The sequence below is a fragment of the Apus apus genome, chromosome W (assembly GCF_020740795.1).
Source record: "Apus apus isolate bApuApu2 chromosome W, bApuApu2.pri.cur, whole genome shotgun sequence".
Classification (NCBI taxonomy): Eukaryota; Metazoa; Chordata; class Aves; order Apodiformes; family Apodidae; genus Apus; species Apus apus.
Window position 1 is genome coordinate 2,423,426 of NC_067311.1, and position 27,690 is coordinate 2,451,115.

The 27,690-nt window shown below is 45.7% G+C and overlaps 1 protein-coding gene across 1 annotated transcript in view; it reads left to right on the plus strand.

The window, feature by feature from the left end:
* Window positions 1–21,665, plus strand: part of LOC127395194 (hsp90 co-chaperone Cdc37-like 1) — a 38,304-nt gene extending 16,639 nt beyond the window's left edge. The window contains exons 2-7 of the mRNA XM_051641766.1: window positions 4,473–4,754; window positions 8,166–8,259; window positions 9,473–9,588; window positions 9,892–10,014; window positions 16,314–16,472; window positions 21,124–21,665. Coding sequence (XP_051497726.1) covers window positions 4,473–4,754; window positions 8,166–8,259; window positions 9,473–9,588; window positions 9,892–10,014; window positions 16,314–16,472; window positions 21,124–21,222 — 873 coding nt within the window. The 3' untranslated portion in view covers window positions 21,223–21,665. The remainder of the gene's footprint in view (window positions 1–4,472; window positions 4,755–8,165; window positions 8,260–9,472; window positions 9,589–9,891; window positions 10,015–16,313; window positions 16,473–21,123) is intronic.
* Window positions 21,666–27,690: the final 6,025 nt, after the last annotated feature.

Sequence of the window (27,690 nt, forward strand, 5' to 3'; positions counted from 1 at the left end):
TTCAGTCCAGAGAGTCTCTCTCCCTCACTCTCTCTCTCCTTCCCTACTTCGGTTGGAGGGGGAGGGGGATCGATAGCATTGTTGTTTCCAGTTTAATTGCCGATCCTGGGTCAAACTGTGAGAATACTGTAGGTTGGAAGGGACCTCTGGAGACAGGTGTTGACCTGCTGGACACACCTACTTCTAGCTGTGCCTTCCCCCCTTACTGGAAGGATCAAGGAGAACACCACTTGGGCCCCATGCCTTCTGCCCTTTGTCCCCAGAGCTTTGTAGACACTCTTGATACATTCAAGGTCATCCCTTGCAGTGTCACTGCTGTCCACAGGGACAAGCTCAACAATCCTCAGCAGTTTCTCTGCAGCATCCTGTATTTGATCCCCCATCAAGCAACAAATCTTCTGAGACCGCATATCTGATCAGCAGAATGGAATACTTTGGTCAATTTTACTGTCTGTCTAGTCCACTTCTTCCTACGGGGGGGCTGCAGATACAACTTTTCTGCTTGTTTAGCTTGAGACTGCAGTTTCAACAAGTAGAGCAAAGTGACCTGGATGTTTCAGCAGTAACATAAACATTCCAGTGTTATCAGTCCACTAGCTGGAAAACTTGTTGCTACTTAAAAGAAAGTTCTCTAAAGCAAAAAAATCAGTAAAAGGAAAATTGGCTTCATCTTCGCTTAAACCAGGACATCTTTGTTTCTCACTATCCTACTTTATTTTTAATTTTAAATAAATTAAATTGATCTGGACCTGCTCCTTGTGAACAGAGAAGAACTTGTGGGGGAAGTTGGATGCCGTCCGGGGCATAGTGATCATGAAAGGATTCTTGGGGAACTAAGGAGGGGGTCAGTAGAACTGCCACTGTGGACTTCCAGAGGGCAGACTTGGGTCTGTTGAGGGAACCAATCCCTTGGGAGGCAGTCCTGAAGGGCTATCCCCATGTGCCGTAAGACGAGTCAGCGAGGAAGAAGACCGGCCTGGCTGAATAGAGAGCTTTGGCTGGAACTCAGGAACAAAAGGAGAATTTATGGCCCTTGGAAGAGGGGGCAGGCCTCTCATGAGGACTGCAAAGATGTAGTGAGGCTATGTAGGGAGAAAATTAGGAGAGCCAAAGTCCAACCAGAACTCAAGCTAGCTACAACTATCAAAGACAACAAAAAATGTTCCTATAAATACATCAACAAAAGGAGGACTAGGGAAAATCTCCATGCTTTATTGGATGCGGGGGAAAACTTAGTGACAAAGGATGAGGAAAAGGCTGAGGTGCTTAATGCCTTCTTTGCCTCAGTCTTTACCAGTAGAACTAGGAGTTCCTTGGACAACCAGCCCCCTGAGCTGGAAGACAGGGAGAGGGGACAGAATTAAGTCTTCTCAAAGAGGAAATGGTCAGGGACCTACTGCAACACTTAAACATACATAAGTCTATGGTGCCGGATGGGTTGCACCCAAGAGTACTGAAGGAGCTGGTGGATGTGCTCACCAAGCCTCTTTCTGTAATTTACCAGAAGTCTTGACAAACTGGGGAAGTCCCAGTGGACTGGAGGATGGCAAATGTGACACCCATCTACAAGTGTCCTGGTTTAAATATTAAAGGTGAATCCCAAAAACCAGAGAACAGAATTGCTCTCTGTTACCCTCCCCTCCACCCTCCCAAGGAAAGATAGAAGAGGAATAAGGAAGAGGTTTTTTTGGTTTTTTTTAGAATAATAATTTAATTTAACACTAATCAAACACACACAGGACACAGACAACACAAAGAGCAGTGCTTGCATTTTTTACCCCACCCCTCCCTTCTTCCCAGGCCCAAATTACTTTGTTCCCGATTTCTCTCCCTCCCCCCAGTGGCACAGGGGGACAGGGAATGGGGTTTAGAGTCAGTTCACGAGCTGGTGGTTCTTGCCACGTCATCCTCCTCAGGGAGGATTCCTTACAGTGCTTCCCTGCTTCCCCATGGGGTCCCTCCCATGGCCCAGAGTCCTCCACAAACCTCTCCTTCATGAGTCCTTCCCATGAGGTCCAGAGGAAGCTGCTCCAGTGTGGGCTTCTCACAGAGTCACGGGCTCCTTCAGGAAGAGCCAACTCCCCTCACGCCAGGGTCTTCCAACACTGCGTAATCAGAGTCCACTGGCAGCAAATCCTCTGGCCACAAAATCCAAGTCCACTGGCCAAGTTCACCCCTCCTGGTGCCTTCAGGGAATGTTCCACCACGTTCCTCCACGAGTGCAGGGGGACAGCCTGCCATCTCGCCACGGGTTGCAGGGAAACTTCTGCTAGGGCACCTTCTTCTCCTTCTTCCTCACCAACCACCAGCACCACTCTCCTTCCCCAGAACCGGTCTCCTGGCTTTTATAGTTTGTGACAGGAAGTGGGAATACTGACCCTTCCAGTCTTTTAGGGTCCTAAAGACCCTCTCTCTCTCTAGGTGTCCAACACTGTGCCAGGGTCTTCCAAACCATAACAACAAGAAAGTCCAGAAAGTCCAGAAAGTCCAGAAGGAGGTTCCGGGAAACTACAGACCTGTCAGTCTGAGCTTGGTGCCAGGGAAGGTCATGGAGCAAATAATCTTGAGTGCCATTACACACCACATACAGAACAACCAGGTGATCAGGCTCAGTCAGCACGGGTTTATAAAAGGCAGCTCCTGCTTGAGGAACCTGATCTCCAAGATGACTCACCTGGTTCAGGGAAAGGCTGTAGATGTTGTCTACTTGGACATTCGTGAAGCCTTTGACACTGTCTCCCACAGCATTCTCATGAAAAAACTGGCTGCTCATGACTTGGATGGGCATGCTCTCTGTTGGATAAAACACTAGCTAGATAGCTGGGCCCAGAGAGTGGTGGTCAATGGAGCTAAATCCAGCTGGTGGCTGGTCACTAGTGGAGTCCCTCAGGGCTCAGTGTTGGGACCACTTTTGTTTAATATCTTTATCAATTACCTCAATGAGGGGATAGAATGCACCCTCATTAAGTTTGCAGATGACACCAAGTTGGGAGGGAGTGTTGATCTGCCTGAGGGTAGACAGGCTCTACAGAGGGACTTAGACTGGATCGATGGGCTGAGGCAAATTGTATGTGCTTCAACAAGGCCAAGTGCCGGGTCCTGCACTTGGGCCACAACAACCCCATGCAACGTTACAGGCTGGGGGAAGAGTGGCTGGAAAGATGTCCAGCAGAAAGGGACCTCAGGGTGCTGACTGACAAGCAGCTGACTATGAGCCAGCAGTGTGCCCAGGTGGCCAAGACGGCCAATGGCATCCTGGCCTGTATTAGAAATAGTGTTGCAAGCAGGTCTGGGGGATCCCCCTCCTGTACTGGGCATTGGTGAGGCCCCACCTCGAGTACTGTGTTCAGTTTTGGGCACCTCACTTCAAGAAGGACATTGAGGTGCTGGAGCGGGTGCAGAGAAGAGCAACTAGGCTGGTGAAAGGCCTAGAGAACAAGTTTTATGAGGAGCGACTGGGGCTATTTCGTCTAAAGAAAAGGAGGCTGAGGGGAGGCCTTATCACTCTCTACAACTACCTGAAAGGACATTGTAGAGAGGTAGGTGCTGGTCTCTTCTCACAAGTAAATAGTGATAGGGCAAGAGGGAATTGCCTAAAGCTACACCAGGGGAGGTTGAGGCTGGACATTAGGAAAAATTTTTTTTCTTAAAGGGTTATCAAGCATTGGAACAGGCTGCCCAGGGAGGTTGAGTCACCATCCCTGGATGTGTTTAAAAGTCGTATAGATGTGGTGCTTGGGGATATGGTTTAGGGATGAACGTGGTAGAGTAGGGTTAAAGGTTGGACTTGATGATCTTAAAGGTCTTTTCCAACCTAAATGATTCTGTGATTCTCCAAGTTGAGTCTGTTTTGCCCATGATGGTAATTGTGAGCGATCTTCATGTCTTTATTTTGACTCATGAGCTTTTTTTCATCTTATTTTCTTCCCCTGTCCTGCTGAGGAGGGGGAATGAAAGAGTGGCTTGGTGGGCACCTGGCAGCCAAAGTCAACCCACCACAGTAATATTAATCCATGTTGGAAGGTAGATAGTAATAGTTACTCTATTGTTATGATTTGACATCATAAAGCAGATGCTTTCTTCTCAGAACTATGTCTTACAAGTATTCTGCTATTTTGTCTATTGTTAATTTTGCAGAATAAAGATAGCCAGAGAGGAGTGAAGAAAATCCTGTAATCTACAAAAGAATTTTATGATATGCAGTCTGGAGATTGTATTACTGGGGGCAATACTTGATCTGTGATTCTGTAAATATCTTTCAATTAAGTTTAGAAAGCTTGAAGTAGAAGTTTCCTTTAAAAATAATCTAGCTGCACAGTATCATATTTAGTCACTGTTATGAATATAATACTGCTTTTAAGATGCGTTCCATCTCAGTGTTCTATTTTGGAATCAAAGCCTTCTGTTTCTATATGCATCATAAATTCTATCACTTTTCCTCCCATAAACAGCATATTTTGTTTTCCACACAGACATATGGTCAAGGGATTGAACTGATCTTTCAAAAACAAAAAGAGTTTGTGAAGAGCTCTGTAGAATCCAAATGGAATCTAGCAGAAGCCCAGCAGAAACTTAGTAGTTTAGCACTGCATAATTCAGAATCCATGGATCAGGAATATGCCAAAGCACAGACTGAAGCTTCAGAACTGAGACAGAGAGAGGAAGAGTGGAGAAGAAAAGAAGCAGCACTAATACAGAGGGAAAGACAGAATCTATGGAATACGGATTCTTTTAGTAAGGAGGTATTTAATAAGGTATGACGTATAAATGTGTATGAAAACAACGATAAACCTTTTTTATTCCATTTCTCATCTTCAGTGTTTTCTATGTCTAATATAGTGATTATTGTAATGTATTGAATGTTTTTCTTTCTTACTTTGCCCTATTGAAGCGGACATTGCATTGATATCACGAATGTGTATGACACTTCTTCTTTAATTGAGAATCAGAACTTATATTTGTCCCTTATAGCAACTGTTGACAAAACCAAGAATGAGCAATATTTCTTCACATAGAATGGTTTGGGTTAGAAGAGACCTTAAAGATCATCTAGTTCCAACCCCCCTGCCATAGGCAGGGACACCTTCCTCTAGACCAGGTTGCTCCAAGCCCCATCCAACCTGGCCTTGAACATTTCCAGGGAGGGGGCATCCACAGCTTCTCTGGACAACCTGTTTCAGTGTCTCACCACCCTCATAGTGAAGAATTTCTTCGTAATATCTAATGTAAATCTACCCTCTTTCAGTTTGAAACCGTTACCCTCCGTCCTATCACTACATGCCCTTGTAAAAAGTCCCTCCCCAGCTTTCTTATAGGCCCCCTTCAGGTACCAGAAGGCTGCTATAAGGTCTCCCTGGAGCTTTCTCTTCTCCAGGCTGAACAATTCCAACTCTCTCAGCCTGTCTTAATAGGAGACGTGTTCCAGGCCTCTGACAGTTTTTGTAGCCCTCCTCTGGACCTGCTCCAACAGGTTGATATCTTTCTTATGTTTGGGACCCCAGAGTTGAACAGAGCAGAGTAGAGGGGGTGAATCACCTCCCTTGACCTGTTGGTCATGTTTCTTTTGATGCAGTTCAGGATATGGTTGGCTTTCTGGGCTGCAAGTGCACATTGCTGGTTCATGTTGAGCTTCTCATCAACCAACACCCCCAAGTCCTTCTCCTCAGGACTGTTCTCAATCCATTCTCCACCCAGCCTGTATTTGTGCTTGGGATTGCCCCGACCCATGTGCAGGACTTCACACTTGGCCTTGTTGAACTTCATGCAGTTTGCATGAGCCCACCTCTCAAGCCTGTCAAGTTCCTCTGAATGGCATCTCTGCCCTCCAGGGTGTCAACCGCACAACACAGCTTGGTGTCATTGGCAAATTTGCTGAGAGTGCACTCAATCCCACTGTCCATGTTTCTGACAAAGATTTTAAACAGCACCGGTCCCAGTACTAACCCCCAAGGAATGACACTTGCCACTGATTTCCACTTGAACATGGAGCCATTGACCATAACTTTTTGAGCGCGACCAGCCAGCCATTTCCTTATCCACCAAGTGGTCCATCCATCAAGTTCGTGTCTCTCCAATTTAGAGAAAAGGATGTCGTGTGGGACAGTGTCAAATGCCTTGCAGAAATACAGGTAGATGATGTCAGTTGCTCTGCCATTATCCACAATCTCTGTAGCCTTGTCATAGAAGGCCGCCAAATTGGCCAGGCGTGAGTTGCCCTTAGTGAAGCCATGTTGTCTGTTACAAATCAACTATTTATTTTCCATGTGCCTTAGCATAGTTTCCAGGAGGATGTTTCATGACCTTGCCGGGCACAGAGGTGAGACTCTGTAGTAGGGCCTGTAGTTTCCCAGGTCTTCCTTTTTTCCCTTTTTGAAAATGGGGATTATGTTTCCCCTTTTCCAGTCAGTGGGAACTTCACCAGGCTGCCACGACTGTTCAAATATGATGGAAAACGTCTTTGCAACTTCATCTGTCAGTTCCCTCAGGACCCGTGTATGCATCTCATCTGGTCCTATGGATTTATGCACCTTCAGGTTCCTTAGATGGTCTTGAACCTGCTCTTCTCCTGTAGTGGGTGGTTCTTCCTTCTCCCAGTCACTGCCTTTGCCTTCTGTGACTTGGGCAGTGTGGCTTGAGCCTTTGTTGGTGAAGACTGAGGCAAAAAAGTCATTGAGTTCTCCATATCCTGGGTAACTAGGTCTCTTGTTTCCTTCCAGAGAGGGCCCGCATTTTCCCTAGTCTTCCTTTTGTCACAGACATACCTATAGAAGCTTTTCTTGTTACCCTTGGTGTCCTTGGCCAGATTTAATTCTAACAGGGCTTTAGCTTTCCTTACCTGATCCCTGGCTGCTCAGACAACTTCTTTGTATTCCTCCCAGGTACCTGTCCTTGCTTCCACTCTCTGTAGGCTTCCTTTTTATTTTTTAATTTGTCTAGGAGCTCCTTGTTCATCCATGCAGCAGGCCTCTTGGCGTTTTTGCCTTACTTCCTCTTTGTTGGGATACATTGTTCCTGAGCTTGGAGGAGGTGATCCTTGAATATTAATCAGCTTTCTTGGGCTTCTTTTCCCTCCTGGACTTTATCCCATGCTACTCTACCAATCAGGTCCCTGAAGAGGCCAAAACATACTCCCTTGAATTCTAAGGTAGTGAGTTTGCTGTGTGCCCTCCTCACTGCCCTAAGGATCATGAACTCCACCATCTCATGGTCACTGCAGCCAAGGCTGCCCTTGAGCTTCACGTTGTCCACCAGCCCCTTCTTGTTGGCAAGAACAAGGTCCAGCATAGCACCTTTTCTCATTGGTTCCGCTGTCACTTGGAGAAGGAAGTTATCATCAACACATTCCAGGAACCTCCTGGATTGCTTATGCCTTGCTCTGTTGACCCTCTAACAGATATTGGGGTGGTTGAAATCTCCCATGAGGAACAGGGCTTGTGATCGTGAGGCTACTCCTATCTGTCCATAGAGGGCCTCATCTGCTTGTCTTCCTGGTCAGGTGGCCTGTAGCAGACCCCCACTATGATGTCCCCTGTCTCTGCCTTCCCTTTAACCCTGACCCATAGGGTCTCAAGTCAGCTCCTCATCCATCCCCAGGCAGAGCTCCATGTGCTCCAGTTGGTCACTGATGTAGAGGGAAACACCCCTGCCTGTCCTTCCTAAAGAGCATGAAGTTTGTGTCTTTGTTGTGCCAAATTCTTACATTTGAAACATGCACAGTTTTCCTCTAATAATGTGAATTTCTTAATAAAGATTATTTTAGCACAAACTGTCTTCATAGTAAATGCCAGTTTCGTTTTCAGCACTTAACTTGACTATGAACTGTTAATATATAATTTTTAAGAATTCCACTGAGTTAGCTTCATTAGGACTAGATGGGGTAGATGTTTCTCGTTTATAGAACACTAAGTTCCTATGACTGCATAGAACTTTGAGGTAGATTATTGCTCAGAAAAAGAATATGATAGGGCATTTTTCACCCTATTATAATTAGATGAGCTGTGTTTTGGTAAATAACCTTCTTGGGTACATTAAGTGTATACATATATGTTTGCTGGGCTATGCTCAAAACTAGAACATTACTCTTTAAATAGTAATGAATTAAAATAATCCTATAGTTTAAAAAAGGTATATGTGGAGATTCTATGATAGTTTTTTCTCCTTTTTAGAGTTTTATTAGTCAATATAAAAGAAAAGAAGTAGAAGATGAAGATGTATCTAAATCATTTATACAGAAACATGAACAAAAGATTAGATACTTTGGTAAGTATGTTGCTTCCAACATTTTGCAGTTTAACCTCCTGTAGAATTTTTGTAGGTCTATTTCTTTTTAAATTATTTTTATTATTGTTGTTGTTGTTATTATTGTACAAAATGGATGCTAACAAATGAAACATTTGGCAAGGAGAATATCTAGATTCTTGTTTCTCAGGACAGGAGATGTGGCATCATAACAAATAACCATTTCAAAGTAAAACTGTAAATTGCAGAAGCCTGTTGGTTCATTCATAATAGGAGAACTTCTTGAGTCAACATAGAACTGAAAAAAGTAATGAAAATTAAAATTTTAGCTACTTTTTCTGCTGTTCCAAGGGAAATGATAGGGACATTAATGGAGATGCGATTTCTGCATGTAAAAGTGCCTGAGACTGTGTACCTGCTAGTTAAGACTATGTAGAGATGGAACTGATCTTTTATTTTTAAAGATATATTTATATGAGTGACAGAAGGGTAAAACTTTGTATCTAGTATTAGCAAACAGTAAAATATCACTATTATGTATATTTGGGCAATTAACTCATATGAAGTACAATGAGAGGGGCAGGAAGGTGATCTCGCTGCTTGAATTTTGAGTTCTGACTTTCAAATTGCAACTGTTTCCATGAAGGTAGTTTCATGCTACTTAATACAGTTCAGTCTTCTACTTAACTTTCAACCACTGAGTCACTCTCCTGTTTTGACCTTAATGCTTGAACTTAGTTACAAAAATAGCTTTGTATTTCCTAAAACCTAGGAAGCCATGTCAGAAGCATATTCATTTTAGACTATGATTATGCTTTCATTTCTATTTGTCTTACTCACAAATAACTTTTCTGTCAAAGTCACTGAATGTAAATCTCCATCCATCAACTTAATTATACTATCAAATTCTTAACAAATAGGTATAGATACTACTTTGTCACAGTGTATGAAAACCATTTACATTTAACCTGTTTTTAACACTGCCAGAGATACAATAAAAAGATGATCTTAATGGTAGCAGCTAACTATATTTCAGTATCTTTTCAGTCTGAGCATACCTTATTGGTAATGCTTTTTTTTCAGCATTTGGGAGATGTTTTAAAAACAACAAAAAATTTAGTTCAGTTTTATTTGCATGCTGTTTGTAGCAGTATGTACATTTAAATGTTTTCACTGCATTAAATCACTTCTTTATATTGAATATGTTCATTCATGTTGTGCTTTTTTTCATCAGGTATGCTGGGCAGATGGGATGACAGTCAAAGATTTTTGTCTGACCACCCATATCTTGTATGTGAAGAAACAGCTAAATATCTCATCTTATGGTGTTTTCATCTAGAAGCTGAACAGGTACTAGGAAGACCTTTAAACTGCTTAAAAGTATGCAGTTTCCCACGTACAGTATAGAAAAGCTGTCCAAATTGATGAGCCATTTAATTACTCTTCTCCTTGTCTTCCTATGCCCATGTTATCTTATTGAAGGAACCCTCCAAAACACATTACTACATTAGATCTAGTTTCAGCTAAGTAACAGACCCTTTGCTTCTGTCAGTTATTTTATCTTTAGGAATCAAAAGCAAAGATGTTGCTGAATTTTAGATAGAGTTATACTTTAAAAAATATTTCATATAATTATGTAATTTATCTTTTCAGAAAAGAGCTCTGATGGAACAAATAGCACACCAAGCAGTTGTGATGCAGTTTATTATAGAAATGGCCAGAAGTTGTAATGTGGATCCAAGAGGCTGTTTTCGTCTATTTTTCCAAAAAGCCAAAGTAAGTCAGAATTTGTACAACACTGAGAGAAACTCTTGATACCCTTGCAAGGGATTGGCATTCTGAAGGAACTTTCTTCCTGACAGTTGGAGGTTAAATATTTTACTGACTGAATCAGGCCTATGGGGAAGTGTTGTTTTGTAGGCAGTTCATTCTCATACACAATGCTTTGTGTAATTCTGATCTTGAGCACAGATGTTCCATGGATTCTTGTTAGGCTAGAAGGAAAGCAGAACAGCATGGGAACTACAGGAGCATGGAATAGTGAACTACCACCTAAATTACAGTGGCAAACATGAATGTGTCTAAGGACTGAGTGTCCTATTTTGCTTATCAAAATGCCTCTCTATGCAGTTCATGGCAGGGCCCAATTTGGAGTCCGTTTCTCTTTAGTCAGTCATAGATAGCTCTGGAATGCTGAGAGAGGGAGAGTGAGAGAGATTATAGTATCATTGTATTGTTCTGGTTGGAAAAGACCTTCAAGATCATCAAGCCCAACCACTACCCTAACTCTGCCGTATCCACCACTAAACCCTGTCCCCTGGCACCACATCTGTCTTTTAAGATGTCTCCAGGGATGGTGGCTCAACCACCTCCATGGACAGCCTGGATCACCAAGTCCAACTCCCGCCCCAGAACAGGACAACCCCAAAGTACACACCATGTCCCTAAGGGTGTTATCCAAGTGTTTCTTGAATATTGTAAGGCTCAGTGCCATTACAGCTTCCCTGGGGAGCCTATTCCAGTGCTCCACCACCCTTTGGGTGAAGAATCTCTTCCTAATGTCCAACCTAAACCTCCCCCTGCACATCTTCCTACCATTCCCTCGGGTCCTGTTGTTGGTCACCAGAGAGAAGAGGTCAGCGCCTACTCCTCCTCCTAATGAGGAAGCAGTAAGCTGCGATTAGAATCATAGAATCATAGAATCCTAGGAGTTGGAAGGGACCTCGAAAGATCATCTAGTCCAACCCCCCTGCCAGAGCAGGGTCACCTAGAGTACATCACACAGGAAGGCGTCCAGGAGGGTTTTGAATGTCTCCAGTGAAGGAGACTCCACAACCTCTCTGGGCAGCCTGTTCCAGTGCTCTGTCACTCTCACAGTAAAAAATTTTTTTCTGATATTCACCTTAAACCTCCTATGCTCCAATTTGTATCTATTACTCCTTGTCCTATCACTGGTCATCACTGAAAAAAGCTTAACTCCATCTTCTTGACACTCACCCTTACGTATTTGTAAACATTGATGAGGTCACCCCTCAGTCTCCTTCTCTCCAAACTAAAGAGACCCAGCTCTCAGCCTTTCCTCATAAGGGAGATGCTCCACTCCCTTAATCATCTTTGTGGCTCTGCGTTGGACTCTTTCAAGCAGTTCCCTGTCCTTCCTGAACTGAGGGGCCCAGAACTGGACACAATACTCCAGATGTGGCCTCACCAATGCAGAATAGAGGGGGAGGAGAACCTCTCTTGACCTATTAACCACATCCTTTCTAATGCACCCCAGGGTGCCATTGGCCTTCTTAGCCACAAGGGCACACTGCTGGCTCATGGTCATCCTCCTGTCTACCAGGACCCCCAGGTCCCTTTCTCCTACACTGCTCTCAAGCAGGTCAGCCCCCAACCTGTACTGGTACATGGGGTTGTTCTTCCCCAAATGCAAAACTCTACACTTGCCCTTGTTGAACTTCATCAGGTTTTTCCCCGCCCAAGTCTCCAGCCTGTCTAGGTCTCTCTGAATGGCAGCACAGCCTTCTGGTGTGTCAGCCACTCCTCCCAGCTTGGTGTCATCAGCAAACTTGCTGAGGGTACATTCTGTTCCCTCATCCAGGTCGTTGATGAAGATGTTGAACAACACCGGTCCCAGTACCGACCCCTGAGGGACTCCACTAGTCACAGGCCTCCAACTAGATTCTGCCCCATTGACTACAACTCTCTGACTTCTTCCTTTCAACCAGTTCTTGATCCACCTCACTGCCTGATCATCAAACCCATACTTGATCAACTTATCTACAAGGATGCTGTGGGAGACGGTGTCAAATGCTTTACTGAAATCAAGATAGACCACATCTACCGCTCTACCATCATCTATCCACCTAGTAATTTCCTCATAGAAGGCTATAAGGTTGGTCAAACATGACTTACCCTTGGTAAAACTATGTTGACTGCTCTTGATGACCCCCATGTCCTTGATATGCCTAGAGATAGTGCCAAGGACAAGTTGTTCCATCACCTTTCCAGGGATGGAGGTGAGGCTGACCGGTTTATAGTTACCCGGGTCCTCCTTCTTGCCCTTCTTGTAGACTGGAGTGACATTTGCTATCCTCCAGTCTTCAGGCACCTCTCCTGTTACCCATGACTTACTGAAGATGATGGAGAGTGGACTAGCAATGACCTCCGCCAGCTCCCTCAGCACCCTTGGATGCATTTCATCTGGACCCATCGATGTATGGATGTCCAGATTACTCAACTGATCCCTAACCCAATCCTCATCTATCTGGGCAAACTCCTCCTTTATCTTGACTTCTTCTGGGGCTATATGAAACTGGGGCTCATGGGGAAAGCCTGCAGGAGTAAAGACAGAGGCAAAGAAGGCATTCAGCACCTCTGCCTTCTTTATATCCTCTGTCACCAGGGCACCCGCCTCATTCAGCAGTGGGCCTATATTGCCTCTGGTGTTAGTTTTGTTGGCTATGTATTTGAAAAAGCCCTTTCTATTATCCTTAACCCGACTTGAAAGGTTAAGTTCCAAGGAGGCCTTAGCTTTCCTAGGTGCCTCCCTACATCCTCTGACAACAGTCCTATATTCCTCCCAAGTGACTAGCCCCTCCTTCCATGATCTATAGATTTTCCTTTTCCACTTGAGTTTGCCCAGCAGTTCCTTTTTTAACCACGCTGGTCTCTTAGCTCCCTTACTAGATTTTCTACCCATTGGGACACACTGATCCTGTGCTTGCAAGAAGTGGTCCTTGAATGTTGACCAGCTATCTTGAGCCTCTTTACCTTCTAGCACCCTGTCCCATGGGACTTCCCTTAACAAAAGTTTGCTCTGTGGAAGTCCAGGGTTCTGGTCCTGCTGGGTATTCTGTTCCTCCCACACAGGATCCTGAACTCCACCATCTCGTGGGCACTGCAGCCAAGGCTGCCATTGACCACCACTGCTTCAACAAGGCCCTCCTTGTTGGTGAGCACAAGATCCAGCAGCGCTCCTCTTCTAGTCGGCTCATCCACCATTTGCATTAAGAAGTTGTCATCAATGCATTGGAGGAACCTCCTAGACTGTGAAAGGCTGGCTGTGTAAGTCTTCCAGCAGATATCGGGGTAGTTAAAATCTCCCATGAGGACCAAGGACTGTAGTTGTGAGGCTGCTTTCAGCTGCCTGGAGAAAGCCTCATCAACTTCCTCATCTTGATCAGGAGGTCTGTAGTAGACCCCCACAACTGTATCACCCATACCAGCCTGCCCTTTAATTCTTACCCACAGGCTTTCAACTTGCCCCTCATCAGCCCCTGCACAAAACTCGATACATTCTAGTTGCTCTCTCACATAAAGAGCAACTCCACCACCTCGCTTCACCGACCAATCTTTCCTAAAAAGCACATAGCCATCCATGGCCACATTCCAGTCGTGTGAGCTGTCCCACCACGTCTCTGTTATTGCTACCAGATCATAACCCTTAGCCCGCACACAGACCTCTAACTCTTCCTGTTTATTCCCCATGCTGCGTGCATCGGTGTACAGGCATTTCAGGAAGCAAGCAGAGCACACTGGTGGGACCAAATCCTCCTTAGACCACCTTCCTTCAGGCCGTGGTATGTTCCTCTTGGGCTTGTCCCTAACAGGCCCAGTTTTCTCCCCTTCCCCCTTCATATCTAGTTTAAAGCCCTCTCAATGAGCCCTGCTAAGTCCTGCCCCAAGAGCCTTTTCCCCCTCTGGGACAGGTGCATCCCACCTGCCACCATCAGGCCAGGTGTCTCATATAGCAACCCATGATCAAAGAAACCAAAGCCCTGCCTTTGGCACCAGTCTTGTAGCCATTCATTCATCAGTAAACTCTTCCTGTTTACCTCTCCACCCATTCTTATAAGAGGTATGGAGGCAAACACTACTTGCGCTCCAGACCCCCTAACTAGCCGTCCCAGGGCCCTGAAGTCTCTCTTCATTGCCCTTACATTTCTTGTAATAATTTTGTCACTGCCAACCTGAAAAATCAGCAGTGGGTAGTAATCAGAGGGATTTACAATACTAGAGAGTTTCCTTTTAACATCTCTAATGCGAGCCCCAGGGAGGCAGCAGACCTCCCTGTGGGATGGGTCTGCTCGACAGATGGGCCCTTCTGTTCCCCTCAGAAGGCAGTCACCCACCACAATTACTCTCCTTTCCTTCTTAGTTGAAGAAGTCCTAAGGTGTGGAGCTGAGCGGCAAGTCCTAGGTGGTTCACTAGACAAATCTATCCCTCCAACTTCATTTTCCTGTCCTTGAAGTACCAAGGCCTCATACCTATTCTTCAAGGGCAATTCGGAGGGCGGAGGGGGTTGGGAGGGTTTTTGCTTGCCTCTCCGAGGATGGACCTCCCTCCATTCCTCCATGTCTCTAAAGTTCTCTCCTTCTGTCTGATGACAGGAGGGGAGGGGATCCATCACTTGTTCTAGCACCTCTTCCTTCTGCCCTTGCCTCAGGGTTTGGCTCCACCAATCTATTTTGTTCTCACATTCTCTGATAGTTCTTAGTCTTTCAACCTCCTCTGTCAGTCTAACCACCTGCCTAAGGAGATCATTTATTTGCTCACACCGCACACACGCGGTGCCACTGGCTCCCTCCGGCACCAGTGCCAAGCTCAGGCATTCACTGCAACCAGAGACCTGCACAGCTGCGTGCCTGATCAGAACCTCCATCTGAGTTCCTATATCCTTTTTCAATACGGTTTTAGGGCGTGTTGTGACCGTGCTTGAGAAAGCTACCGCGTGCCCTCGCGCTCTCCGCCCTCACGCCACTTCCTGTGACAGCCGCTGCCGCTCTGCGCTGCCGCGTGCTCTGAGGGAGCTGCCGAGATGGCCGCTTTTAAACCTTGCCGCCGTTCTCAGCCACGACCCCCGCCACGTCAGCCTTCCTGTTCCTCTCAGGATTCCTGCTCAGACTCGGGTCTCCTCGCTCTGCTCCGGCTTCGCCGTCTCCGGGAAGCCCAACCCCTTCTCTAATCCTCAGTAATTAAAGGAGCAGCTCTCACCACTACCGATGGCGCTGCCGCTTTCCGCTCTGCGCTGCCGCGTGCTCAGGTCTCCCCTCAGTCTCCTCTTCTCCAGGCTGAACAGACCAAGTGCCTTTAGCCGCTCCTCATATGGCTTCCCCTCTAAACCCTTCACCAACCTCGTGGCCCTCCTCTGGATGCTCTTCAGTAGCTTTATATCCTTTTTGTACTGTGGTGCCCAAAACTGCACACAATACTCAAGATGGGGCCGCACCAGTGCAAAGTGGGACAATCACCTCCCTCGACCAGCTAGCTATGCCATGCTTGATGCACCCCAGGACTCGGTTGGCCCTCCTGGCTGCCAGGGCACACTGTTGGCTCATGTTCAACTTGCTGTCAACCAGAACCTCCAGATCCCTCTCGGCAGGGCTGCTCTCCAGCCTCTTGCTCCCCAGACTGTATGTATATCCAGGGTTACCGTGTCCCAGTTGCAAAATCCGGCATTTCTCCTTGTTAAACTTCATGTGCTCCGCGATTGTCCAGCTCTCTAATTTGTCCAGATCCCTCTGCAGGGCCTCTCTGCCCTCAAGAGTGTCAACCGCTCCTCCCAATTTGGTGTCGTCCGTGAACTTAATAAGTAGGCCTTCAAGTTGTAGTGAGAAGACTGAAGCTGTGGTTTGATGTAGGTTCTATATTAAGTTATACAAGACTGAAGAATCAAGCCATACTGATCTTAATGCTGCCTTAAGTACTTAAGTTGACACCCACTGTGCACTGCTATGAGTACCTTTTCTCTTAAAGGTATTGGCTTCTGAGATGGAATAAATGAAGGGTTAAAATTATATTTGTTTTGTTCTAACATTCTCAGATGAATGAATAACTCAGTTCCTGTACTCATTAAATGCTAAAGTCTCTCTTTAAAAGACAACAGAAACCAGCATACCTGAATCTTATTTTGAAGTTGACTGGTACTAATATTGTTATTGACTTGTCCAAACGATTGTCCTTCAATGAGTATAATATGCATTACTGCAGGACTTCTTTTTAGCAGTGTGTATGCTTACAACTAGAAGTAAATATGGCTGAGATGAAAAATATTTCACTCTTCTCTTTACAGGCAGGGGAAGAAGGCTATTTGGAAGCTTTTAAAACTGAGCTTGAAGCATTCAAATCAAGAGTGAGAACCTGTTCACAGTCTCAAGGCTTTCAAGCTATATCAGTACAGAATCCCAGTGTCTATACCGGTACTGTAGAAGGACTGGAGTCTTTGACACAGGTAGGGTTTTATTTCCAGAAATAAATATAACAATTCTGTTATGAATAGATTTTTGCTACACTCTTGAGAAGATGTACTTTTTGAAATCTAGGAATAAGCCCCTTTATACTTGGAGCACTGTCATTTCTAACGTGCGCTATTATCAATATTGAAGAGAGTGTTTCTCAAAGCTCTCACAATTTATAGTGTCAAAAGGCATATGTTAGTTCAGTGCCCTTGAATAATTGTGCTAAATGGAAAACCGCATCATTAACCTGTTCAGGTGCTAGTATTAAATATACTTTGTATCACAGGAGGTGAATAACAGAATTGTCAGAGTTGGAAGGGACCTCTAGAGATCATCTAGTCCAAGTCCCTCGCTAAAGTAGGATTGCCTAGAGCACATTACTCAGAACTGCATCCAGGCAGGATCTTGAATATCTCCAGAGAAGGGGACTCCACAGCTTCTCTGGGCAGCCTGTTCCAGTGCTCTGTCACCCTCACTGTAAAGTTTGTCCTCATATTTAAATGGAACTTCCTATGTTCCAGTTTGTGCCCATTGCCCCTCGTCCTGTCACTGGGAACTACTCAAAAGAGTCTGGCTCCATCCTCCTTGCACCCACCCTTTAGAGACTTAGAGGCATTAATAAGGTCTCCCCTCAGCCTTTTCTTCTCCAGGCTAAAGAGACCCAACTCTCTCAGCCTTTCCTCATAAGGGAGATGCTCCAATCCACCAATCAAATTTGTTGCCCTCCGCTGGACTCTCTCTAGTAGTTCCCTGTCTCTCTTGAACTGGGGAGCCCAGAACTGGATGCAGTATTCCAGATGTGGCCTCACCAGGGCAGAGTAGAGGGGGAGAATGACCTCTCTTGACCTACTGGCCACACTCTTCCTTATGCAACCATTCGATTGGCCGCCTTGGTGCCAAGGGCACCTTGCTGGCTCCTGGACAATTTACTATCTCCCGGACTCCCAGATTCTTCTCCTTGGAACTGCTTTCCACCAGGTCCACCCCTGACCTGTATTGGTGCATGGGATTTTTCTTCCACAGGTGCAGGACCCTATACTTGCCCTTGTTGAACCTCATTAGATTCAATCTCATTAGGCCCAGCTCTCCAGCCTGTCCAGGTCATGCTGGATGGCAGCACAGCCCCCTGGTGTGTCAGCCACCCCTCCCAGTTTTGTGTCATCAGTGAACTTGCTGAGGATACACTCTGTCCCCTTGTCCAGGTTGCTGATGAATATGTTTGTTTGGGTTGTTTGGATGTGGTGTTGGTGGATATGGTTTAGGGGAGAACTTTGTAGAGCAGGGATGATGGTTGGACTTGGTGATCCCAAGGGTCTTTTCCAACCTGAATAGTTCTATGATTCTATGATTCTATGTTGAACAAGATTGGACCCCTGGGGGACACCGCTGGTTACAGGCCTCCAACTCAACCCTGCTCCATTGATCACAACCCTCTGAGTTCCGTCACACAGCCAGCTCTCAATCCACCTCACTGTCCACTCATCTAGCCCACACTCCCTCAGTTTCAAAATGAGGATGTTATGGGAGACAGTATCAAAAGCCCTGCAGAAGTCAAGGCAGATAACATCCACTGCTCTCCCCTCGTCTAGCCAGCCAGTTAGGACATCATAGAAGGCTATCAGATTAGTCAAGCATAATTTCCCCTTGGTGAATCCATGCTGACCTCTCCCAATTACTTTATTTTCTTCCACATGTTTTGAGATGACGTCCAGAGTGATTTGTTCCTTCACCTTACTGGGGATGGAGGTGAGACTAACTGGCCTGTAGTTCCCTGGGTCCTCCTTCTTGCCCTTTTTGAAGAATGGAGTGATATTGGCCTTCCTCCAGTCCTCAGGCACCTCTCCATGACTTCTCAAAGATGATGGAGAGTGGCCTAGCAGTAACATCTGCCAGCTTTCTCGGAACTCATGGATGCAACCCATCAGGGCCTATGGATTTATGGATGTTCAGTTTGGCTAAGTGGCCTCTAACCTGGTCCTTCACTACTGAAGGAAAGGCTTCTTCTTTCCAGACCTTATCTCTTACCTCCAGGGTCAAGGATTCATGAGGGCTGACTTTAGCAGTGAAGACCAAAGCAAAGAAGGCATTCAGTAACTCCGCCTTCTCTGTCTTTCACCACTAGGGAACCCACCTCATTCATCAGTGGACCTTCATTTCCCCTCATCTTCCTTTTTCTATTGATATACTGAAAAAAAACTCCCTTCTTGTTGTCTTTGATACCCCTTGCCAGATTTAATTCCAGGTGGGACTTAGCTTTCCTCGTTGCATCCCTGCATTCTCTGACAACATTCCTATATTCCTCCCAAGTGGCCAGTCCTGTTTTCCACATTCTGTAAATTTCCTTCTTTCCTTTAATTTTTTCCAGAGGACCCTTACTCATCCATGCAGGTCTCCTACCTCCTCTGCTTGATTTCTTCCTCATAGGGATGCACTGGCCTTGAGCTTGGAGGAAGTGGCATTTGAAAATTGTCCAGCTCTCTTGGACATCTTCCAGGATATCTTCCAGGGCCCTGACCCAATGTATTCCACTGAGTAGATCTTTGAAGAGGCTAATCTTTGGTTTCCTGAAGTTCAGGGTTGTAATTGTACTTATTTCTCTACATCTTCCACCATTTTGTGGTCACTACAGCCAAGGTTGCCCCCAACCTTCACATCCCCAACAAGACCTTCTTTGTTAATACCAGGTCCAGCATTGCACCTCCTCTCACAGGTTTCTTAACCACCTGTGTCAAAAAGTTATCATCAATGCTCTGCAGGAACCTCCTGGACTGTATATGCCTGGCTGTGTGGCCTTTCCAGCAAATATCAGAGTGGTTGAAGTCCCCCATGAGAACCAGGGCCTGTGATCATGAGGCTATTTTCAACTGCCTGTAGAAGGCCTCATCAACCTCTTCATCCTGTAGTAAATACTCACAACAGTGTCCTCCATGTTAGCCTGCCCCTTAACTCTCATCCATATGCTCTCAACATGTTCTTCCTCCTCTATTAGGCATAACTCAATACATTCCAGGTGCTCTTTCACATAAAGAGCCACTCCACCACCCCTCCTTGATGACCTATCCTTCCTAAACAGTACGTAGCCATCCATGACAGTATTCCAATCGTGAGCTATCCCACCTTGTCTCAGTAATTGCAATGAGATCATGGCCCTGTGACCATACTCAGATCTCTAGTTCTTCCTGTTTGTTCCCCATACTGCATGCATTGGTATAAATGCACTTCAGCTGGGTTAATGGTCCTGCCACCTTTTTGCAGGGAGAAGCCCTGATTCCCACCAGACAGTTCTCAGATGCTTCCATAGCTACCAGCCTATCATCCCCCATCTCCACTGAGACAGCCAACAGTAGGACCTTACTACTACACTGTCCCACTGGTACTGACATGCCACTCCCAGGTTCCTCTCTAGTAAGCCCAGTTTTATCCCCATCCCCTTCAAGTCTAGTTCAAAGACCTTTCTATGAGTGCTGCTAGCACCTGCCCCAGGATCCTTTTCCCCCTTTGAGATAGGTGTACCCCATCTGTTGCCAGCAGGTCTGGTGTCTTGTAAAGCAGCCTGTGGTCATAGAACCCAAAGGCCTTCTGATAACACCAGTCATGTAGCCAGGCATTGATCTATTGGCTCCTATTTATCCCCTCATCGAGCCTTGCAACTGGTGAGATAGAGGCAAACACTACTTGTGTTTCTGACCCCCTAACCAGCCATCCCAGGGCCCTGAAGTCTCTCTTCATTGCCCTTGGACTTCTTGTTGCAATTTCATCACTGCCTACCTGAAAAATCATAATGGGTAGTAGTGTGAGGGTTGAACTAGGGTAGGGAGTTTTTCTGTACATCCTTGACCCTGGCCCCAGGGAGGCAGCAGGCCTCCCTATGTAGTGGGTCTGGTCTGCATATTGGTCCTTCTGCTCCTTTCAGAATCGAGTCCCCTACAACAAAGACCTGTCTTTCTTTCTTTACTGCAGATGTTTTGATCAGGGGGGTGGTCCGACTAGACCTTGATGACACCTCCAAGCTAGAAGAATTATTGTTCTCAGCATTGTGCTGTTTCACTTGCAAAGCACAGTACCTGTTACTCAGTGGCACCTGGGAAGGTGGTGTAGTTGCTGGGCAGATGCATTTGCAGTGCCTGTTGCTGTTGCCTGAAATGAGCTTTCAGCTGAAAATGACTAATCCCATTAATAGAAACCTAGAGGTAGTCAAGTCTAAGGAAAATTTACACTGTGTTACAATATTCTGCCCTTCTTTTTATCTTTATCTTGGAACACTGGGGTCTTTGATTTCAGTGTTAGTGATGATCATATCTTGGGCTGAAGAGAAAATTTTAAAGGCTTTTAAAAGCTGGACGCTGGGGAAGGAGACAATTTAAAGTACTTTGAAATAAATTTGGTCAAGGTACCTGTTTGGTAAGATGTTGTAACTGAATCATAAGTAAATGTACAATAAGGTGATACTATGCTAACTAAATATAAAAAAGCTTCTTGAGATTCACATTATGACAATACTGTCTGGGTTGTTGTTTTTTTTTAAAGAAATTATATGTTATTATGAATTTATCTCATCTTAAGACAGACAAAATAAAGACCTTAACTTCTCTGTAAGTGTATGTATATATTGAGATTAAGCTTTCAAATCTTTATTTGTTGCAGAATGCAAATGATCTACAAGATTGCACAAACAGAAGTGTTTGCAATTTAAACTCAATGCTACAAAAAGATGAAGAACCCAAAATGATGGACACAGTATAGCACTGTTAAGACTGAGGCAAAATACTCTTTTCTATTGCAAAGAAAAGAATGTGGCTATTTCCTTGACACATTTTTATGGGTACTGCACTTTATTTTTGGTGCTTTGAGGGAGGGATGTGGAGGGAGGATAATCCGGAAATACTTGTAATAATGTTTGAAAATGTGCTGCTAGGTTTTTGGTTGTCTATGAAGAATGGGGTTCTCATTGCCAAACATTAAACTGGATGTTTTATGCTACTAAATTTGCCTTTTGTGATTTTGGGAATTAAAGTATGAAAAGGAAAATTCACAAATACAGTGTTTACAATAAGTGATAGATTTCTGGTGGAATCTGCTATTGGTTTTAGATATGACTGTGTCTTATTCTATGAATATTGCTGGTATAGCTCTTAAATGTGGTTTTATTATTAACAGCAATAAATTGGTATGGCATCAGTACTGCAGATCTGGATGGTGTCAATTAAAGCAGTGGCTCTCTACCTCTTCTCAGAGGATTCAAATGTTACATTTTGCTTTCATGAAAATATCTTGTGTATTGTTCCCCATCTCCCCATATAACTCATAATTGCTTACATATGAACTTTGGGTTGTATGGTTACTGAGAAACTTTGCTTTTTCTTTTAAAAACTTCTTTAGTTTAAATTAACTAAATTTGTAAAAATAATTAAAGTTAGATCTGTAATGGGGTGAAAAGTATTAGATGACAAGAACAAAAAAGGAACTTCAGATACAGTGGATGGGATGCGACAGTGCTTTCGACAAAAAGCTTGATCACAGTCAAGAGCCAAGCACTTGTAAGTCAAGTTTTGGCAGGTATTTCATACACTGCTTAACTAAAGCTCTTTTTATTAAGTGAGTGATTTATGAAATTTTCAACTTAAATACTAAGAAATAGGAAAATCTTTAAAAGCCTTCTGTTTTAGAATCACAGAATCACCAATGCTGGAAAAGACATTTAAGATCATCAAGTCCAGATTATGACCTAACACCACCACATCAGCTAGACCATGGCACTTTCCTTGAACACATCCAGGGACGGTGCCTCCACCACTTCCCTGGGAAGTCCATTCCAATGTCTAATCACCCTCTCCCTGAGGAAGTACTTCCTAATATCCAACCTAAACCCCTAAACCTCCCCTGGAGCAGCTTCAGGCCATGCCCTCTTGTCTTGTTTCTAGTTGCCTGGAAAAAGAGCCTAGCCCCTACCTGATTACAACCTCCTTTCAGGTAGTTGTAGAGACTGATTAGGTCCCCCCTGAGTGTCCTCCATTCTGAACAACCCCAGCTCCCTCAGCCTATCCCTATATGACTTTCCCTCTAGTCCTTTCACCAGCCTTGTTGCTCTCCTCTGGACCTGCTCCAGCACCTCAATATCCTTTTTGAAGTGAGTGGCCCAGAACTGTACATAGTACTTGAGGTGAGGCCTCACCAGTGCCAAGTACAGGGGGAGAATTACATCCCTACTCCTGCTGTCCACACTATTCCTGATACAAGCCAGGATGCCATTGGCCTTCTGGGCCACCTGGGCACACCTCTGGCTCAAGTTCAACCAGTTGTCAAACAGTACTCCCAGTCCCTCTCTGCCGAGCTGCTCTCCAGCCACTCTTTCCCCAGTCTGTAGCATTGCAGGGGGTTATTGTGGCCAATGTGGGTCTTGTTGAATGTCATGCCATTGGCCTTGGTCCATTGACCGAGCCTGTCCAGGTCCTCCTGCAGCTTTTTCCTACCCTCTGGCAGATCGACATTCCCCCCCCAGCTTGGTGTCATCTTCAAACTTACTAAGGGTGGACTCAATCCCCGCATCCAGGTCATCAATAAAGATGTTGAATAGGACTGGGCTCAGTACTGATCCCTGGGGGACATCGCTGGTCACCGGATGCCAGCTGGATGCAGCTCCATTCACCATCACTCTCTGGGCCCAGTCATCCAACCATTTTTTAACCCAGCGAAGGGTGTACCTGTTCAAGCTGTGGGAGACTGTGTGAAAGGCCTTGCTGAAGTTGAGGTAGACCACATGCACAGCCTTCCCCTCATCCACTAGGCAGGTCACCCAGTCATAGAAGGAGATGAGATTGGTCAGGCAGGACCTTCCTTTCTTAAACCCATGTTGGCTGGACCTGATCCCCTGGTTGTCTTGTACATGTTGCTTGATGGCACTCAAGATGATCTGCTCCATAATCTTGCCAGGCACCGAGGTCAGGCTGACAGGCCTATAGTTCCCTGGATCCTCTTTCCGGCTCTTCTTGTGGGTGGGCATCACATGGGCCAACCTCCAGTCATCTGGGACCTCCCCAGTAAGCCAGGACTGGTGATAAATGATTGAGCAGTTTAGCCAGTTCTTCCACCAGCTCCCTCAGCACCCTAGGATGAATCCCATCCAGACCCATGGACTTGTTGGGATCTAAGTGGCACAGCAGGTCCCTACTTCCTCCTGGTTTACAGGAGGGGGATTTTGCTCTCTGTCCCTGCTTACCAACTCAGGAACCCTGTTGCCCTGAGGGTAGCTATTCTTTTTGTTAAAGACTGAGGCAAAGAAGGTGTTAAGCACCTCAGCTTTTACCTTGTCCTCTGTTACTAATTTCCCCCTCTCATCAAATAAGGATTGAAAATTTTCCCTGACCCTCCTTTCATTATTAAGGTATTTATAAAAGCATTTTTTATTATCCTTTACAGACATGGCTAGTTTAAGTTCTAGCTGAGCTTTTGCATCTCTAATTCTCTTTCTACATGCCCTTACAACATCCTTGAATACTTCCTCATTCACCTTCCAAAGCTGATACACTCTTTTTTATTTTTGAGTTCTCGTAATAGTTCCCCACTCAACCAGGCCAGTCTTCTTCCCTGCTGGCTCCTTTTTCGGCACATAGGGACAGCCTGTCCCTGCCCCTTCATAATTTCATTCTTAAAGTAAGCCCAGCCTTGCTGGGCTCCTTTGTTTTTGAAGGTTGCTTCCCAAGGGACTCCCTGAACCAGTGATCCTGAAGAGACCAAAGGCAGCCCTCTGGAAGTCCAAGGTAGAGGTTTTGCTGACAACCCTGCTAACCTCACCAAATATTGAAAACCCTATCATATCATGGTTGCTGTGCCCAAGATGACCTCCAACCACTATTTCTTCCACCAGCCATTCCCTGTTCGCAAATGTTGTGCTTCTTTGTCTCTCTCCTGGCTGGCTCGCCAATAATGTCATGGTTTGGGCCCAACACGACAACAAAGAAACAGCCACATGGCCGCTCACTCAGCTTCTCCCCTAACACACACTCTGGGATGAGGAGGACAAAGCTCCTAGGTTGAGACAAAGGAGAAGGCGAGTTCTTCAGCAATTAAGGTCCTGGGTAAAACAGACTCAACTCAGGGAAAAAAATAATAATTTAATTTAGCACTAATCAAACACATACAGGACAGAGACAACACAAAGAGCAGTGCTTGCATTTTTTACCCCACCCCTCCCTTCTTCCCAGGCCCAAATTACTTTGTTCCCGGTTTCTCTCCCTCCCCCCAGCGGCACAGGGGGACAGGGAATGGGGTTTAGAGTCAGTTCACGGGATGGTGGTTCTTGCCGCGCCATTCTCCTCAGGAAGAAGGATTCCTTACAGTGCTTCCCTGCTTCCCCATGGGGTCCCTCCCATGGCCCAGAGTCCTCCACAAACCTCTCCTTCATGAGTCCTTCCCATGAGGTCCAGAGGAAGCTGCTCCAGTGTGGGCTTCTCACAGAGTCACGGGCTCCTTCAGGAAGAGCCAACTCCCCTCACGCCAGGGTCTTCCAACACTGCGTAATCAGAGTCCACTGGCAGCAAATCCTCTGGCCACAAAATCCAAGTCCACTGGCCAAGTTCACCCCTCCTGGTGCCTTCAGGGAATGTTCCACCACGTTCCTCCACGAGTGCAGGGGGACAGCCTGCCATCTCGCCACGGGTTGCAGGGAAACTTCTGCTAGGACACCTTCTTCCCCTTCTTCCTCCCCAACCACCAGCACTGCTCTGCTTCCCCAGCACAGGCCTTCTCCCTTAAGTGCTTCTCTGCTCAGGTGTTAGATCAGTTTTTTCGTATGTTAATCGCAGAGTGTCCTGGTTTTAGCCAGGATTAAGCCAATTTTTCTTTTCACTGATTTTTTTTTCCTTCAGTAAGCTTTCTTGTAACTAGCAACTGTGTGTTCTGCTAGGCTGATAAGACAGTGGAATGTTTTTCTAACTACTGAGGCTTCAAGGTTACACCTTCACTCTGCCGGCTCAGACACTATGGGGAGATCTCTGACCCCCCCGTGGGAGGCTGAGTTAGACAGACAGCAAAATTGGCCAAAGATATTCCATTCCATATATCTACGTAGGCTCAGAGGAAGGACAGAGATCTTAGAAGACAGCTTCCTCCTTCTTCTCGCCGCTCTCTTCCGTCCATGGCCGGCGTCCGGGGAGGACTCTGCTCATCCATCACCGCCGACCCTTAGGCTCGAGCTCTCCTGACCCTCATAACTCTCCGCTTTCTCCAGCAGCGGCTCCGGGATTTCTCGGGACTCTTGCCAGTTCAGGGGAGTGCTGTGGGAGTTGCTGGGGGTGGGGGGAGGCGAGAGGCTTTTGCCCATATCTGAATATATCTGTATATAATTATATATATATTTTCTTGTGTGATTCATTAGTGTTTTAATTAAAGCTGTGTAGTTTAGTTTTCAATCCAGCCAAGTCTCTCTCCTTTTCTCTCTCTCCTTCCCTGACTGGGTGGGGGGGGGAGGGGATCGAGAGCATTGTTGTTGGACCTGAGTCAAACGGTGACAACAATTTAATTGGCGCCCAACGTGGGGCTTGATTTTAAGCCCAGATTACACATTTTCCTCAATTGGGAGTGTCCAAAATTCCATCTCTGAAGGGAGGAATCCCTCAGAGAGCAATGAGCAATAATTCTGCTGAGTGTTCTGACGGATTGAAAACTGAACAGACACTTGCTGCAATGAATCTATTGGATCTTTTTCCAAACCTGCAATTGTACATGTGGTATGTAGCCGAGGGCATTCTGCACTTTGTAGCTGCTCTTGTGATTCATTTGTGGTTTATTGACAGAACTGTAGCCATAGTCAACCGTATCATTACCAGCCTAGTGATCCTAGGGATGATGATACTGTTCTCTATGGGGTCACTGTATATGTACAGTTACACTGCTAGTCCTACTGGTACAACTCCTAAAGTGAATAGAACGGTCCATGTTGGTAACAGCAATAGCTGGTTCAATTTTACCTCTCCATATTCTATCAAGCTGAATCTCCCAGCTCTTGATGTGAATAGCATGGTTGCAGTGGGGATGTTTTTGCTGAATGTTTATAATATATTGTGGATGCGTAGGGCCAGATGTTGTTCTGCTCACTGCCATTCCCCCACAGGCAATGTTGCTGCCACTGCTGCTGCCAACACCACTGCTGCCAATACCACCACTCCTGCTACTACAAAAACAACTGCTTCTACAAAGAAAAAGCCTGATCCATCGCGAACCAAGCTAGTTAACCCTGTGACTAGGAGCAAGGCAAAGACAAAAGCAGCAGAAAGTGAGGGTGAGGAAGAAGAGGATCCTAATACAGTTGATGGAGCAGGTGCCTCTCAGACAGAGGCTGACGGTGAGGAACAGAAGGATTCTAAATCAGATGATGGAGCAGGTACCTCTCAGACAGATAAAAAACCAGACCACTCTCAGACAGATAAAAAACCAAACCACTCTCAAGCAAATAAAAGAACAGCAGGTCCTCCTCAATCAGATGACGACGATGACCTTGCCCACCCTTTCTCTATGAAAGAACTGCGCCTCATGAGAAAGGACTTCACCCGCATTGATGGTGAGGGAATCCTTCCTTGGCTGCTCCGATGCTTTGATAGTGGTGCTGAGACCTACAATGTGGATGAGAGAGAAGCCAAGCAGTTGGGATCCCTGGCCAGAGATGCTGGTATTGACAGAGCACTTAGTAGTAAGACAGGAACTACTACCCTGTGGGACCGACTTCTTTCAGCTGTGAGAGAGAGATATCCCCACAAGGGTGACATCGGATGGCGCCGAAGCAGAACACCCACTCTTGAGAAAGCCATCACCTACTTGAGAGAGATTGCTGTGCGAGAAGTGATCTATAATAACGATGGAATCACAGATCCTGATGATGTTGAGTGTGACACACAAATGTTCCGGAAGTTCGTTCAGGCTGTACCAGCAGCGCATGCCCATATATTCTCCTTCATGGGATGTTTTGAAGGTTACGAAAGACCAACTGTACGTGAAGTAACTGTCAAAGCACGACAGTATGGAGACATCCTCTCTGATTCCCTTTACTTCCAAACCTCAGCCGTTAAGAAAATGGTTGACAGGAAGTATAAGATGCCAAAGGGAAGTAAACTCCAGACTCTTCCTAGAGACAACTGGTCACGTGTTGCAGCTATTAAGAAGAGACATCCTGCTACGAGACAGCAGCAAGGAAGACAGGACTCACTGCGACGCCACCTG